General features: G+C 34.3%; 2 protein-coding genes and 1 non-coding gene across 12 annotated transcripts; all 3 read left to right on the top strand.

Annotated features, from left to right (window-relative positions):
* The first annotated feature begins 257 nt into the window (after positions 1 to 257).
* LOC107916463 (phospholipid--sterol O-acyltransferase) lies at positions 258 to 9,288 on the top strand. 10 transcript variants are annotated; one of them, XR_001689492.2, is made up of 17 exons: positions 259 to 997; positions 1,624 to 1,759; positions 1,888 to 2,032; positions 2,938 to 3,107; positions 3,198 to 3,274; positions 4,102 to 4,315; positions 4,418 to 4,592; positions 5,441 to 5,540; positions 5,744 to 5,838; positions 6,050 to 6,101; positions 6,229 to 6,300; positions 6,666 to 6,831; positions 7,380 to 7,484; positions 7,563 to 7,642; positions 7,724 to 7,812; positions 8,737 to 8,828; positions 8,984 to 9,288. XR_001689492.2 is itself a non-coding variant. In XM_041099649.1 (16 exons), exons 1-15 carry the CDS (start codon positions 731 to 733, stop codon positions 7,765 to 7,767), a joined length of 1,872 nt encoding a protein of 623 aa, XP_040955583.1. In that variant the 5' UTR covers positions 259 to 730; the 3' UTR covers positions 7,768 to 7,812; positions 8,737 to 9,288. The 10 variants fall into 10 exon arrangements, 2 of the variants coding, with proteins under 2 accessions (XP_040955583.1, XP_016701260.1); XR_005917396.1 differs by having other exon boundaries at positions 7,558 to 7,642; positions 7,755 to 7,812; XR_005917395.1 differs by having other exon boundaries at positions 7,558 to 7,642; positions 7,755 to 7,812; positions 8,737 to 8,896.
* Positions 9,289 to 9,802: 514 nt separating this feature from the next.
* On the top strand, positions 9,803 to 9,875 carry TRNAR-CCG (transfer RNA arginine (anticodon CCG)). The gene has a single exon. It is a non-coding gene; the product is annotated as a tRNA-Arg (tRNA).
* Positions 9,876 to 13,223: 3,348 nt separating this feature from the next.
* LOC107916455 (legumin A-like) lies at positions 13,224 to 15,279 on the top strand. Its single transcript, NM_001428346.1, has 4 exons — positions 13,224 to 13,532; positions 13,609 to 13,859; positions 13,949 to 14,542; positions 14,628 to 15,279. The coding sequence occupies exons 1-4, from the start codon at positions 13,238 to 13,240 to the stop codon at positions 15,015 to 15,017; spliced, it is 1,530 nt and encodes a 509-aa protein (NP_001415275.1). The 5' UTR covers positions 13,224 to 13,237; the 3' UTR covers positions 15,018 to 15,279.
* The last annotated feature ends 481 nt before the right edge of the window (positions 15,280 to 15,760 follow it).

The raw sequence follows: 15,760 nt of genomic DNA, 5'->3' as shown, positions 1-15,760 counted from the left end.
ATTTAAAATATATGGATCGGATTGTAAACATATGTTTGGATCTAACATATTTTTAATGTCATAAGTACACACGTGTTTGTAGCTTTATTGATGTGTTTTAAATTTGCTACTATAGATTTAAATTGACATTTAACATTTAAATTGACAATCAAATTAATGAAAAGGCTTAATTAATACAATATTAATATTTTGAGGATTCAAATAAAATGTTTTAAATTTTAGAATCCATTTAAATTTTGAGTTAGAAGACAAGTGATGTGAAACCCTAATTTCTTGAAAGCGCGATAGATTCAATTAAATTTAGACTCCAATCAAATTTTTCTTAATGTATTTGAGATCTTACTTGGTTTTCTTTTAGCTTGTGCCATACAAATCTTGCGAAGAAAATGAAAGCCGACTCAAAGATTCGAGGAAATGGAAGACTGCTGCTTTGATCTTTGAGACGTCGTTTTCCGCCGTTGCCGGTGTTGATGGACGGATCTCAGCTTCGGATTCTTCGTTGCTTCGAAAAACTTCAGCTCCTTCCTTTTGGCGCCACGGAATGTTGTTAGTTAAAAGCGAGACGTCGCCGTTTCACTGTTTATTTTTCAATATATATATTTTTACAAAATATTTAAAAACCAATTTGATTTCAACGTGTTTATTATTATTTTTTAATTCCCCCAATGGAAGTTGAAAAGTCAGCCATCACACACTCTGTAAACATTTTAATGGCTGCTAGGCCCAGGCAATGACTAATGACAGAGAAACAAAGAAATCAACCATGGGCGGAGACGAACGAGAGCACCGCCGTTTAGCGATGACACTTGCGGCAGTTCTATTCTTGGGAACATTTCAACTCGGTGAAGGAGAGTTGAAAGGAGATTATTCAAAGCTATCGGGGATAATAATCCCTGGATTCGCTTCAACTCAGTTGAGAGCTTGGTCCATTCTCGACTGCCCTTACTCTCCTCTCGATTTCAATCCCCTCGACTTGGTTTGGCTCGACACTACTAAAGTAAGGATTCCCCCTACTTTTGGTCTTCTTATCGCCGTTTTATTCAATCTTCTTTGTCGTTTTAATCTACAGTTGTTTTCCTCGTGTTTCTGTTATGCTTATATTCTGTCTGGTTCTTGGATTAAACAAACAAAATAGTTAGAAAAAAGTAAAAGTTTAGTTGATTAATAGAGATAGCAGAATAAAATTGTCTTTTAACTTTCTTTTTGAATATTATATGCACATATATTCCTGTTTAACCTTTTTTCTATTTCTCGTATCTTGTTTTTATTTGCTCGTGCATGGGATTTTAGGATGTATTATAGGTTCTAAGAAGTTGAATTTGAGTGTTTTTTCGATAAAGCTTATGTACGTCTTGGCCTTGGTTAACAGTGAAGGATGTTATCGACTAGGAATTTAGTAGATAAATGCTAAGTGTGGGATGCGGGTATGTGCCCGACCTGGATACACTCAATTTTATCTGACTTCTTTTGCATATATCATGCTCCTATATCCATATCCGAATAAGTTTTGGACATGGTTACTTCAGGAAAAATGAAGAGTTGGGAGTAACATAGGTTGTATCGTGTGGTGAATAGTTGATTGTTTTTAATATACTAAGGTTGTTACGCTTCTTTGATCTGCAGCTCCTCTCAGCTGTAAATTGTTGGCTTAAGTGTATGTTACTTGATCCGTACAACCAAACTGATAATCCAGAATGTAAGTCACGTCCTGATAGTGGTCTTTCTGCTATTACTGAACTTGATCCAGGTTACATTACAGGTATTCTTCTCTCTTTTTTTTTTTTCCTTTTTTTTTTCTTTCTAATATACACTTTCTGTGATTCTAAAACGTATTTCAAGTGGCTGCAAAATGCTTCATGTTTAACTAAAATTTCTCTGTGGCCACAGGCCCTCTTTCTTCGGTGTGGAAAGAATGGGTTAAGTGGTGCATTGAATTTGGTATTGAGGCTAATGCAATTATAGCTGCCCCATACGATTGGAGATTGTCACCATCAATGCTTGAGGAGCGAGACCTTTACTTTTACAAGTTAAAGTATGCATATTTCCTGGTTCATTCTATTTTTACTACCTCTGATGCATGTAGCCAAATAAATTTCTTTTTATTTGCAGTAACTAATCTTTTGGTACATCATGGATGCATTCTTCATAACTGAAAGTAAATATGTTTATTCCTATTGAAACATCTATTTCTGACAAGATTTTGCTGAATATATATTTTCAATGAATGTAGAACTTCACTGATATGAATGATTGGGCACCATGAAGGACCTTAAGATTCTTAAATCTAATAAGAGTATTTTCGTCATCTTGGAGACTGAATTTATGATTCTGAAATTGTATAAGTGGAATTGTATTTGTTTGTTTAAATGCTTGGATCCAGTGCTATTTTCTGATAACCAAAAGAGACCTAAATTACATGATTTCTGCAAATCTGAATTGTGATGCCTCTTTTTTAGTAACTTCGAAAGACACACTACTTTTCTGGTCATTGGTCTGAAAGTTGATTTTGATGTAGCATTTCTTTTATTTTGTTGATAGTGTATAATTTAGTTATAGTTGCTTTTCGTTTAAATCCAAGTCAGAGAAAATTGTTGCGTCTATAGATGCTTATATGTGAGGCATAAAATATATATTGGGTTGTGCTTTGCAATTGTTTATTTTCTATGCACCCAACATAAGAATCCAAGTCCAGATTTCTCAAGACTAGAACCCTAGAGCCGTATATTGGGCTGGGTGCTACTCTGCCACTTTTAACTATAGGATACATCGAATGTGCATTGTTGTAGATTTTCATAAGTTGAATTTTCATGATTTCTTATTGATGTTAAACTAAATTAACATAATAGTTACAGATTTCCAACTGATTATTATGCTTTATTGCAATATTGTGACAGTGGAGTTAGGCTATTTTAATCAGTGTGCTAGTTCTGGTTGTAGGCAGACATTCGAAACTGCTCTTAAACTTCGAGGGGGGCCATCAATTGTGTTTGCTCATTCATTGGGTAGTAATGTCTTCCGTTACTTTTTGGAGTGGTTAAAGCTAGAAATTGCACCAAAACAGTACATCCAATGGTTGGATGATCATATTTATGCTTTTTTTGCTGTCGGTATGATCCTCTGCATAAAATCCTTTATTTTCCTGGAATAGTAATGTTTGCCCTTTCTTGGGTTTCACTTTTTATTCTTTTTCCTTCTAGGAGCTCCTCTTCTTGGTTCAACTGAGACAGTCAAAGGAATGCTTTCTGGAAACACATTTGGCCTTCCTGTTTCTGAGGTTGCATTCTACTTTTTCTCAATCTTAAAACTAAGTTCCTGCATGAACTTCTTTGACAGCTTTTGTTTAAATGTTCAAGTGGAAAGCAGCTTACCTTTGTTATGGTTCCTTTTCAATTAAACAGCTAATATATGAGCATGCATATGTAACAGTAATGGATATTCAATATAGAACTATAGATATTTGTGCCCTGGAGAATATCATAGAACATAATACTCCAAGCTGTTATTCTCTTCCATCTAGTCTTGATTTTTGGCTCTGGAGTATATCATACAGCTTTTTGAAACTAGTCCCCTTTATGGAAATAGCATATGAAGATTAAACTTATGGTAGAACCTTGTAACAAATTAATCTGCTGTCACATTCAATGATAGGTAATTGTAGGCAGCTTTTGTAGAAAACATAATAGATTTCCAATGGGATACATGCTGTTGAAGTCTTAAAACTACCCGAAGATTTCCCATGATTCCATGAAACAGGTCTAGTAATGCAATATGAAAAACTTTGATTCAATAGTACCAGAGAAAATTCAAGATGTTAAAAACATTTATGCTGAACAGTTAAGTTATTGATGTTCCTTACAGCACATGTAGGAATAGCAAATTGGCAACAGAATTCCTTAATTTCTTTGTAAGCCCTGATGTCCTCAATTTTGTATAACTCAACTCGATTGAATCACATTAAGTTGCACTACTGGGATGGAATCTATATCAATTTACTGCTGCTACTGACTGCCATTGCTCCCTAAAATGTAGGAATTAAAAATATTTGTTATATAATGGTGCATTTTTAACATATATTTACTTTATATTTTGGCAAGGTATCAGGGAACTGCTCGGTTGATGTTCAATTCATTTGGTTCTTCATTATGGATGATGCCATTTTCAAAGTATTGTAGGGCAGACGCCATGTATTTGAAGCATTTTTCTGGGGGAATCAGGAAGGGGCCTAATGCCTATCAATGTGAGCAAAAGGAATTTCAGTCAAATTACTCGGGTTTTTCAACTAATATAATCAACATTGAAATACCTTCAACCCGTGGTAAGGCTTTGGAATAAATTATTCTCTTATTTATTTATTTATTTGTTTTTATGACATGTAGTTAATTGCTATAAAGCTCACAGCAATCTCTTTTATTAACAGGGATTGACGCCTATCCATCAGTTTCAGAGTTTTCCCAGACCAACTACTCTAGCATGGAATGTGGACTCCCAACACAGTTGTCATTTTCAGCTCGTGAAATATCAGATGGGACCTTTTTCAAAGCAATAGAGGACTATGATTCAGATAGCAAGAGGACCTTGCACCAACTGAAGAAGTGGGTATTCTCACAACTTTATGCCATTTGAGAAAATTATGATTTACCTTTTTCTAGGTCATTATTTGGTGATATAGACGTAATTGATTATAAGAATGATGTCTGTCAACTTTATTGCCTGTGGTGAACATTTCATAATAGAAGCCTTATAACTCTAGTTGTCGGGTCTTAAATCTTCTTTCAGCATAAATTTTACTTAAATGGCACCTAGTGTATCATGCATGCAGTCCCATGTTGTAGGTGCTAGTTTTGATATATGAAGTGGCTTTTCATCCCAAATCTCGTTATTGAGAGTCTTGAGCTGCATTTTTGCTTTAAAAGATCATGTGGAGCTACAGAAGAAGTGTTTAGGCATGGTTTAAATGTATTTTATACTAGCTATGATACTTTCAAATAATTTAACAATCTCTGACTCTGATATCTTCTTAATGTTTGTCGATTGTTGACATACTAATACTAAGTGATTTCATCTTGAACATGAATCACGTGTACTAATTAAAATTATATGGAGATGCGATGATTGTGGTTTTTTCATGGAACTATCACATAAGCAGGCTTGACAGTTGTCATAAGTTATTAATGTTAAATGGACTTTCATCAATTCCCATCTGCTTGCACTGAAGACCAGTCAAGATGCTTTCAACATGTTTTCTTTCAGAGTCTGTGGTTGTTTCTCATTGTTGGCTGATACTTGACAAACTGAAATTTCTATTTTTAATCGTAATTTATCATAGTACTTTCTTCTATTGGTTTGAATAATGATTTTCCTGGAAGTTTAATTAATACAAACCATGTAACTTAGACTTCTTTATTTTGACTTGGCTTTATTTCTATGTTGTATTTTTCAGGTCATATCATGATGATCCTGTTCTGAATCCTCTTACACCATGGGATAGACCACCTATTAAGAATGTTTTCTGTATCTATGGAGTAGATTCTAGGACTGAGGTATGGTTAAATTTTGAATATAAATTCTAATTATCTTGTTCATGTTTGAGACTATTGTCATGCATTAGGAACCCCTTAAGAGCTGTTTGAATAACTGACAAAATGGGAATAGCACTATAGTTGTTACACATCGTTATTGCTTTTCTATTACTCATTGTGGTTAATTTTTATGATGATATCGTGTTGAATGATAATGCGAGCAGGTTGGTTATTATTTTGCACCAAGCGGCAAACCTTACCCTGATAATTGGATAATTACTGATGTCATCTATGAAATTGAAGGATCACTGGTCTCGCGGTAAGCATCATCCACACTGGATCAGTTAATCTGTTTAACTGCATTTATGCCTAAATCATATCTCTTCCCTATGTTTAGAACTAAAACAGCTCTAACAGTAACTATTATTTGTTGTAAACGAGGTAAAGCAGTGGCTGCAGTAATAAATATTGAAAGATGATTTGATCTCATTAGATTCTACTTTTAAATAGCGTAGCACTTGTTCTTGTAGGTCAGGGAATCAGGTTGAAGGAAATCCAGGACCTGCAAGTGGTGATGAGACAGTGAGCTCAGTGACCCTTATATCATTCTATTTCATTCTTCAAATGCATCAAGAATCTTTGTTACTGGATTACAATCACTGATCTGAGTTTTATAGTTACTGGTCTAACACTTACATAATTGTGACAGGTACCATATCATTCCCTATCTTGGTGCAAGAACTGGCTTGGGCCCAGAGTGAACATAACAAGAGCTCCACAGGTATTCTTGGTCAAATGCAAGTGCCTTGATATGTTTATTATGATGATGATATTGAAAAGCTTTCAATCTTCTGGATATTTAACACATCACATATATCAGATTGCTTTTTTTTCTTTTTTGTGGTTAGTTTGATGAGCTATTTGATTTATGAGCTGTATAACATAGTTTGTTGCATGTTTCTCTCAATCCCTTTATATAATAAAATAGAGTATTTCATTCGTGCAGCAAATAGGTAAAACATATGAACACTATCCATCTGATATAATAAAAAGGAGTATGTCTGCTATGGTTTTGTAATCCATATCTGAAATATGACATAACTATTGGGAGTTTGAAATAGTAAAACTTTCTCATGTATATTGTAGTCGGAGCATGATGGGTCAGATGTACAAGTGGAGTTGAATGTTGAGCATCATAATGAAGATGTAGTCCCCAACATGACAAGGTCACCTAGAGTCAAATACATAACTTACTATGAAGACTCGGAAAGCATTCCAGGAAAGAGGACAGCAGTTTGGGAGCTTGATAAAGGTGGGTGACAATACCTTTAATTCTTTTCTCAGTAAATGGCTTATATAGTAGTACGATTTCAAATCATGTTGAACTTAATTGCATTGCTACTATTCTTTTTAAGAATCTTAAATAGCCCGGCATTATGGTTGTTGTGATTATGTGCTGTTATCCAGTTAGGGATTTTAATGAAAGTGGTTCTCTATGGTTTTGGATAAATTTCTTTCAGCTGATTTACTTCCAGCATAATCTATAAAAATCAGAGTGATGTTAATTGGGGAGCTCCTCTTTCAGATTCTTGCTAAAGGACAATCAAATAATTCAAAAGCTTGTCTATCATTCATGGTTTAGCTGCTTAGCTTGTTTACTTTGCATTCTCCGTATCTCTATGTTGAGGAGCGTTATTTAAACCATTTCTAACTAATGTGTTCTCCATATTAAGTTGCACTCTTTCAATTTTTCCTTATTTTCTTTTACAAGAAAATTGAGTTAACAATGCTAACTAATGTTCTTTGACATCAGCCTTCTTATCATTATAAGTGGGTAAAACTGATATCATCTTCATGTAGCAAATCACAGGAACATCGTTAGATCACCAGCTCTAATGCGAGAGTTATGGCTCCAGATTTGGCATGATATTCATGCTGATTCACCATCCAAATTTGTTACAAAAGGTAAAACATGGTTTACTGTTTTACTTTTCTCAAAGATTAATTTGAGTTTTACTCATTATAACAATGCTGATAGCAAAGCGAGGGCCCTTGAGGGATGATGACTGTTACTGGGACTACGGAAAAGCTCGATGTGCATGGCCTGAATACTGTGAATACAGGTTCCGTTTTTTATTTTATTTTTGGCTCTTCCTCCTGTTCCCAAGTTATATTACGATTTCCACTGATATATGGTGATGTAGGTATGTCTTTGGTGATGTTCATTTGGGACAGAGCTGTAGGTTAAGGAATTCTTCAGCCGATGCACTCCTGCATTATGTATAGAATAAAGGTAGGCTAATCTCTTGTTTCTTCTCCATCTAACTAAAACGTAAATTGGTCTCTAGGCTTGATAATAAATTGCAAATGGCAGAATCAGGAAATACAAACAGATTCACCGCTTCAGTTCTACTATTTTTACTACTAACTGATGCTCTCCTATATTGCTATAGTTCCCTCTTTGACAGTACTAATTCTTTATGATGTGCTTTGACTCGGTCACCTTTATTGCTATATTTTTGCCTTCAGCTCAAGTTCACATGCTTCCTGTTGAGGAAAATTTGGATCCACAGTTTGATAACTTTGTTAATATTACTCTACTGTGCACTTGATTTAGAGTTGGCATACAAAAGTGATTTGCTTTATCATTATCATATAAGTTCAAATGAAAGGTTGAAACATGCTGGTTATTCAATGTTCTCATATATACATTTTTTGTTTCAAATTGTTGATAACTTTATTAGTGTAGTTTCTTATTCCAAAAGCCACATAAAGAAGTAAACATACAGAGTCATGGAATCCCCAGATGCAGTGACTATCGTATCTGTCTTTTTGCACTGTATATCATACTCTGGTTCTTCATTCTTTTAAAGTATTTGTGCCTAACACATATTCAAACATAAATATAGGAATATGATCTTAGGACCTTCCGAATAAATGAAAGAATTAAAACATACACATACCAAGCACATGCTTGTATTTGACACAAACACCCGAATCAACGTAACATAAATTTGCATATTCCCTTGTGTTATCACATGACATCATTCTGCCTCATTTTTTGTGAAAATTCTGTATCTAAATATCTTCAGTTCTTCTGTTACGCTCATTGAAAACTCGAGTATTAAATTACATAGCAATTTGGGAAATGGGTGGTGATCTTTATTAGTTATCGATTCTGCTGTTGAATCTTACCTTTTAATTTTTGTTGCCCCAGGTGTTCATCTGTAACCCCATAAGCTTGTTCTGACATTAGCGGGCATTACAAACAAATCAAGGAGCTGCATCTCCAACAAATTTATTTTTTCGGTTGGTGTCCTGACATTCTTTCATATATCATGCAGAGTTCTTCCTTGGGTCCTTCTTAGCTTTACAGGGTAACATCAATACCAAATAGTCTCACCTTTGCAATTCATACAACACATTTTTAGCCAATTCTTTTCTGTTAAACTTTTTAATCCCAGAGGCTGGAGAACAATAAACAAACCATTATATCGGTGTAGACAACGGAAGACTATGAATTCCTATAGAACTTACAGATGGTATTCATCCACCAGTTCAGCTTCAGATTTGTTCATGGAGTATTAAATCAAACATGGGTAGACATGTATTCAGAATTTGAAATATATCTTGTAAAAGATGCTACATTGATCTTTATACATTAGCATCAACCTCTCTTCTATGGGAAAGAAATGGTGTAAACCCTTTTGTCTTAGAGATTTAAACAATTTTGGGATTATACATGAAAAGTTATTGAATATTTTAACAATCAAGTCCTTAAAATTCCTTTTTAGAGGGTTTATATATATATATATATTTTAAAGAAGATGGTAAATCTGGATAACATAATTACATGTATTTGTTTGCAGTCCTCATTGCTTTGTACTGTCAAGTTGTATAGTTTAATTGGATATTTAACTAGAAATCAACTAACACTGCAATGATGACAACCAAACAAAAAATAAAAGTCCCAAGTACATTATAATTCAATGATTTTCCTCTTGGAAGTGCATTAATAATTGAGATTCTCCCCTTTTACATTATAATTCTATCTCTTTAAAATCATAAAGTATTGATAATGAGTTTTTAAATTTCATAAATAGTAGTTATTGAGATACATGCACATTGTTCGAAAGTGACTCTTTAATAAAAATATATTTTTTAGTTATATTTCAACCTCGTATCTTAATAGGGCTAATATGGAATCTAAACCCGATTGCCTTGTTACGTATACGCAATGTTTATTATTTTAAATAATAAATTTTACCCTCATAGAACAAAGGGTTCGCGTGGCCTAATGGATAAGGCGCTCGCCTCCGGAGCGGGAGATTGTGGGTTCGAGTCCCACCGTGGACGGTATCTATTTTAATTTATTTTTAGGATTTCGCTTGATTTTGTGATTTTCTCGAATACGGCGGCAGCTTATTTGGCCGCAATTTAAATTCCAAAAGTTAAATTTTGATTCCAGTGTAATTTGACCTTTTCACTTTCAATAATAATAAATAACTTAGATTTCTGTACTTTACATCAAACATTAATTAATTAATTATATATATATATATTAAAACATATTTACAATTTTTATTTTAAATAATAATAATTGTGAAGCTTTAGTACCATTCGCAAAGACTAGGTTTTAGATATTTGAGTATCTAAATTCAAGTAATATTATTTGTAGGTCTTTAATTTTAATATGTGTAAGTTTTAATTTAGAGGGTTAATTTTAGTTCGAATTATTTTGATTCCTAGTCTTTTTATGTTTTTTATTGTTTGATTTTACATATATTTGTGATTGAATTATTAATTTTATTTTTAGTTGTAAACTTTTTAAAAAATAATAATATTTAAAATAAATAAATAAATATTATTTTTTAATCTAAAAAAAGGTTAGATAGGTAAAACTAACTATTCATGGGGATAATAAAAATAATTTAAAACGTGAGGAAATAAAATAATAAAATATATTAAAATGTTTAATGCATCCTTTCGTCTATTATATTTATTTTCTCATTTTGATATTTAAATTTTTTTTGGGCTTTCTTTAATACTCAAACCATCATCTATTACTTAAATTGGCCTACAACATTAGAAAGAAAAAAGAAGATGACATGTGACACTATCAAAATGCCCCGCATCAGTTTTTTTTTTTAATTTTAATATTATGTATATTATATTGATTGGAAAATAAAGAAAACATATATAATACATAAATTATTCAAAAAGTTAATTTTTTTTTTAAATTTAGGGTAAACTACTTAGCTGATAACTCAACTTTTAGGCCACTTTTATTTTTGTCACCTAAATAAAAATTCTTGCAATTTAATCACCACCATTAGAGAGTACTTTCATTTTAATCACCCAAGGAACCTCTAAAAACGATTGATTGTGCCCATGCCATCATTTTTTACTATTCTAACCCTGCCACTGTTCATCCTGCTCTTCCTTAACCCTTTTTTTTTTTGCTAAAATTGGGGCCTAACCTTTTAGACATTGCTTATATAAGGACCTAACATTTACAAAAAGTGTCCAAATGAAGGTTAAACCTTTCAAAACAATCAAATAAAGGCCAAATTTTTTCGAAAGTGCTTAAATAAGGACTTCTCAAATGTCGTATATTAGGTTTCAGTTGATGTTTTTATTATTTTATTTTCTTTTCAAGCAATATCAAATTCAGTTGTAATGTGTTTTATTTTAAACATGTCAGCATTCACCTAATTTTTACTACAAACAAGACTGAAGTGCATGGAAAACCTTTATTTGAGCACTTTTTAATGATTATGCCTTATATGAATAGTTAAAAGGTTTGGCATTTATTTAAGCAACCCTTAAAAAGTTAGATCCCAATTTAGCATTTAATCTTTTTTCTTCTCCACGCCACCCTCCCACACTCCTGCTTCACAAAATATTCGCTAAATCTATTCCTCAATTCATTTAAGTAGAGTTACTCAATTTGGGAAGCAGGGTGATGTGGAGAAAAAAATGGGTTAAGGAAGAAGAATATGAACAATGATAGAGTTAAAAAATAGTAACAAATTGTAACACACCTCATCCGACCTGATCACTGGATCCGAGCTACAGGATGTCACATTCATTGTCGAAGCAACTACAAACATTTAACTTTCAATTCACAGCTTAATGCATACAAACATAACATTTTCAAGCCATAAACATGATATACAACTTTTCTCGGGTCTTATACAAGCTTACGTATGCTCTAAAATTAGCCTGGAATCAAACAAGGAACGATTTGTAAAAGTTTTAAAAATTTTGGATTGACGTCGCGACATGAGGGGGTTCCTCGTCGCGACGTTACATACTAACTTGGCATCGTTGTGACGACGATGTTCCTCATCACGTCGTGGTCTGAAATCCAGAGCTCCATTGCTGAAGTCGCAATGTGGACTCTATTTTTGGTACATTTTAGGCCATTTGATACCTATTTTAAGCTTACACTTCAATGCATTCATTTTGTGCACTTTATTAATTAATTAATTAAAATTAACTTTAAATTAATGAACCTTAAGCATAATTAACATTTCTTAGTGGATAACACTTAGAATCTACCACCGTTTGGTCATATAATAGTAGTTCAATTGCTCAATTGGTGTTTTGATTAATTAAAAATTTATAACAATGAATTTTTACAATTTAATTTTTGTATCTTAATTAACTATTAATTTGATAAAATTAAGATACCAAAATTTAATTAACTTTTATATTAACCTCATATATATTAAACAATAATATTTACGGACTTGAATATCAAAAATAGAATTCTAAAATTACCCTTTCCACCACTACTATAGTAACCGATAGATTTTGTTTGACTTATTTTTGTTCTCATCAGTTATATTTTATATCGTAAAAATTGCAATTATCGGAATAATGTACGACCGTATAGAATGTAGTACAACTTGGCTTAAACAGATGGCAAGAGGTATAACATGCTACGGCCCAGTTGTCGCAACACCATCACAGTTCACAAACAAACAAGTAATTCCCTGCGTAGGTTCTTCACGTCCTGCCTCCACACCACATTTTCACTCTCCTTACCCTTTTTAGTTGTTATTAAAATAATTTTGACACTTTTTTATATTATTGTAGATTAGTAAAAAGTTAAAAATTAAATATAATTTAATGATATTTAGGGTCAAATTAAAATATAAAAATATATAAATACTGTAAAAATAAAATTTATTGTTTTGTGAAATGAATGGATTTTTGGTGAGACTAAAATGATCTCATTTAAACTCTTAATATATGTAGTAAGTACAAGTTAACGAGGAGAAATATATATTTTTAACAATAAAATCAATTAATGTTTTTTAAACGAAAATGGAAATTTAAATAAAATCATAATATAATGAATCATGTTTTAAAGAACTCTTGAACGCTTAATTAATAAATTGATGAATCATTTTGGTTTGATTAGTGTAACCAAAATTCAAGACTCTCTCCTTAACCAATCTCATCTGGCGACATATCGTGGTTTCGGATTCTTCTTCATTTCCTGGTATTGTTATTTGTAAGTATTCATCGAAGCTTTGAGCCACCTGCCCTCCCCCAGTCTATGATGTGTAAGCCATTAACCTCAACTCCCCCATGCAAACTGCTGTGTGTCGACACAACCCTGACCTCCTTTTCCACTCTTTCTCCCCTATAAATACCACTATCCCTCCACTCCCTTCTTCACCAAATAACCATTTCAACACGTAGATATGGCGATTAACCCTTCTTTGCTCTTTCTTTCCCTTCTTTTTCTCTTCAATGGCTGCCTAGCTCGCCAGACCTTTTCGTCACAGCAGTCCCAAAATGAGTGTCAAATCAATAGGCTCCGCGCCTCTGCACCCCAGACCCGAATTCGCTCCGAAGCCGGCACCACCGAGTGGTGGAACCCCAACTGTCAACAGCTCAGGTGTGCTGGTGTATCTGTAATGAGGCAGACTATTGAACCTAATGGCCTTGTTTTGCCTTCCTTCACCAATGCTCCTCAGCTTCTCTACATTGTCCAAGGTATAATAGTGCGTCACTAATGGTGTTATTATCGTTGGTATAAAATACAAAATGATGTTTAAATTTGTTTTTTCAGGAAGAGGTATTCAAGGTATTGTGATGCCTGGATGTGCCGAAACATTCCAGGATTCACAGCAATGGCAGCATCAAAGCCGTGGCAGGTTCCAGGACCAGCACCAGAAAGTCCGACGGTTCCGCCAGGGTGACATCATTGCTTTGCCGCAGGGTGTGGTTCACTGGAGCTACAATGATGGCAATGAGCGTGTTGTTACTATCAATCTACTTGACACTGGCAACAGTGCTAATCAGCTCGACAACATCCCTAGAGTATATAATTTTTTATAATTTTGACAATCCCTTTCTATACATAACTTTTTGTTTTTGTTTTTGATGATCTCTCTCTTGTAATGTTATAGAGATTCCATCTTGCTGGTAACCCAGAAGAGGAACAGAGGCAACTGAGGAGGCTAGCACAGCAGATGCAGGGAAGAAGTGAGAGGGGGGAGGAGTCTGAGGAAGAAGAAGGAGAAGGAGAAGAAGAAGAAGAAGAAGACAACCCCAGCCGCCGCAGCCGCCACCAGGAGGAGGAGGAGCAGGGGCGGGAAAGCTCATCATGCAACAACCTTCTCTGTGCCTTCGACAGAAACTTCCTCGCTCAAGCTTTCAACGTTGACCACGACATCATTAGGAAAATCCAACGTGTACGAGGAAATAGAGGCACCATCATCAGAGTCAGGGACAGACTCCAAGTCGTAACACCACCCAGAATGGAGGAAGAAGAACGTGAGGAGCGCCAGCAGGAGCAGCGATACCGCCATACGAGAGGAGGGTCTCAAGATAATGGCCTCGAGGAAACTTTCTGCTCCATGAGGATCAAGGAGAACCTTGCTGACCCTGAACGTGCCGACATTTTCAACCCACAAGCCGGTCGTATTTCCACCCTCAACAGGTTTAACCTCCCCATCCTCCAACGACTTGAGCTCAGCGCCGAGAGGGGTGTCCTCTACAACGTAAGCTCGAGACATTTATTTCTTAACAATATTCAATAAAATATTGAATCATATATAACACTGTATGTAACATTTGTTTTTGCAGAGAGCTGGTTTGATTCCACAATGGAACGTCAACGCTCACAAAATACTCTACATGTTAAGAGGCTGTGCCAGAGTCCAAGTGGTGAACCACAACGGCGACGCAGTGTTCGACGATAACGTGGAGCAAGGTCAGCTCCTGACGGTGCCACAGAACTTTGCGTTCATGAAACAAGCAGGAAACGAAGGAGCCGAATGGATTTCCTTCTTCACCAATAGCGAAGCCACCAACACCCCAATGGCTGGAAGTGTCTCCTTCATGCGAGCACTGCCGGAGGAAGTGGTGGCAGCGTCGTATCAGGTGTCAAGAGAAGATGCAAGGCGGATTAAGTTCAACAACAAAAACACCTTTTTCTTCACTCCTTCACAGTCCGAGAGGAGGGCCGATGCTTAAACTCCAGCCGATGCCAATGCAATCAAAATCAGGGGGATCTTTGTAGGGTAACGTAAGTAGGAAGTAATAAAAAGAGTTGCAGAGCTATGTCCGCCATGGATTTTGTTGTTGATCGTTGAGGTACTGAAAGATTAGGGTTTAGAGGATGAATAATAAAAAGAAAGGGTCTTACAAGGCGGCCCTTTCATTTCATGTAATCGGCTGAAATGTTACAACTTCAATATATGTAACTTTCTATTATCTACTTTTACTTTTTATGTGCCAACATCAACATGCAACTTCACCTAACATTTCTTTATGACTCTTAAGCTTCCATTACGGCCATGATGTAAAGAAGACTTAGATTCTTCCTTTACTACTACTACTACTACTAATAATAATAATTTCTTTATTAGTCCTACCGTATTCTTTGAAAGATGATAATAACCTTGAAATTGTTTTATTCATACATCATCTCTTTAAATTTATAGAAAATGCATAAAATACGAGATAAAATTAAGTTAAGTTATAAATTTTTATGACAATTAAAATGTAATTTTATTATTTTATTAGTTCTTAGTCTTATAATTTTTAAAATATTAAATTAAAAATTTATCATTTTAAAAGGTCAAAATAAAATTTTAACGTATATTAACTTATAATTTTATAAAATTTAAAAGGTCAAACCTACAATTTTTCACTTTAAAGAGATAAAATCACTTGCTAGTCAGCTCCCGCGTCGCCCCTGATGATAATATTAAAAT

Source organism: Gossypium hirsutum, chromosome D08 (genome assembly GCF_007990345.1).
Source record: "Gossypium hirsutum isolate 1008001.06 chromosome D08, Gossypium_hirsutum_v2.1, whole genome shotgun sequence".
NCBI lineage: Eukaryota > Viridiplantae > Streptophyta > Magnoliopsida > Malvales > Malvaceae > Gossypium > Gossypium hirsutum.
Note: the sequence above shows the minus strand (reverse complement) of the source record. Positions and strands in the feature narration are given on the sequence as shown.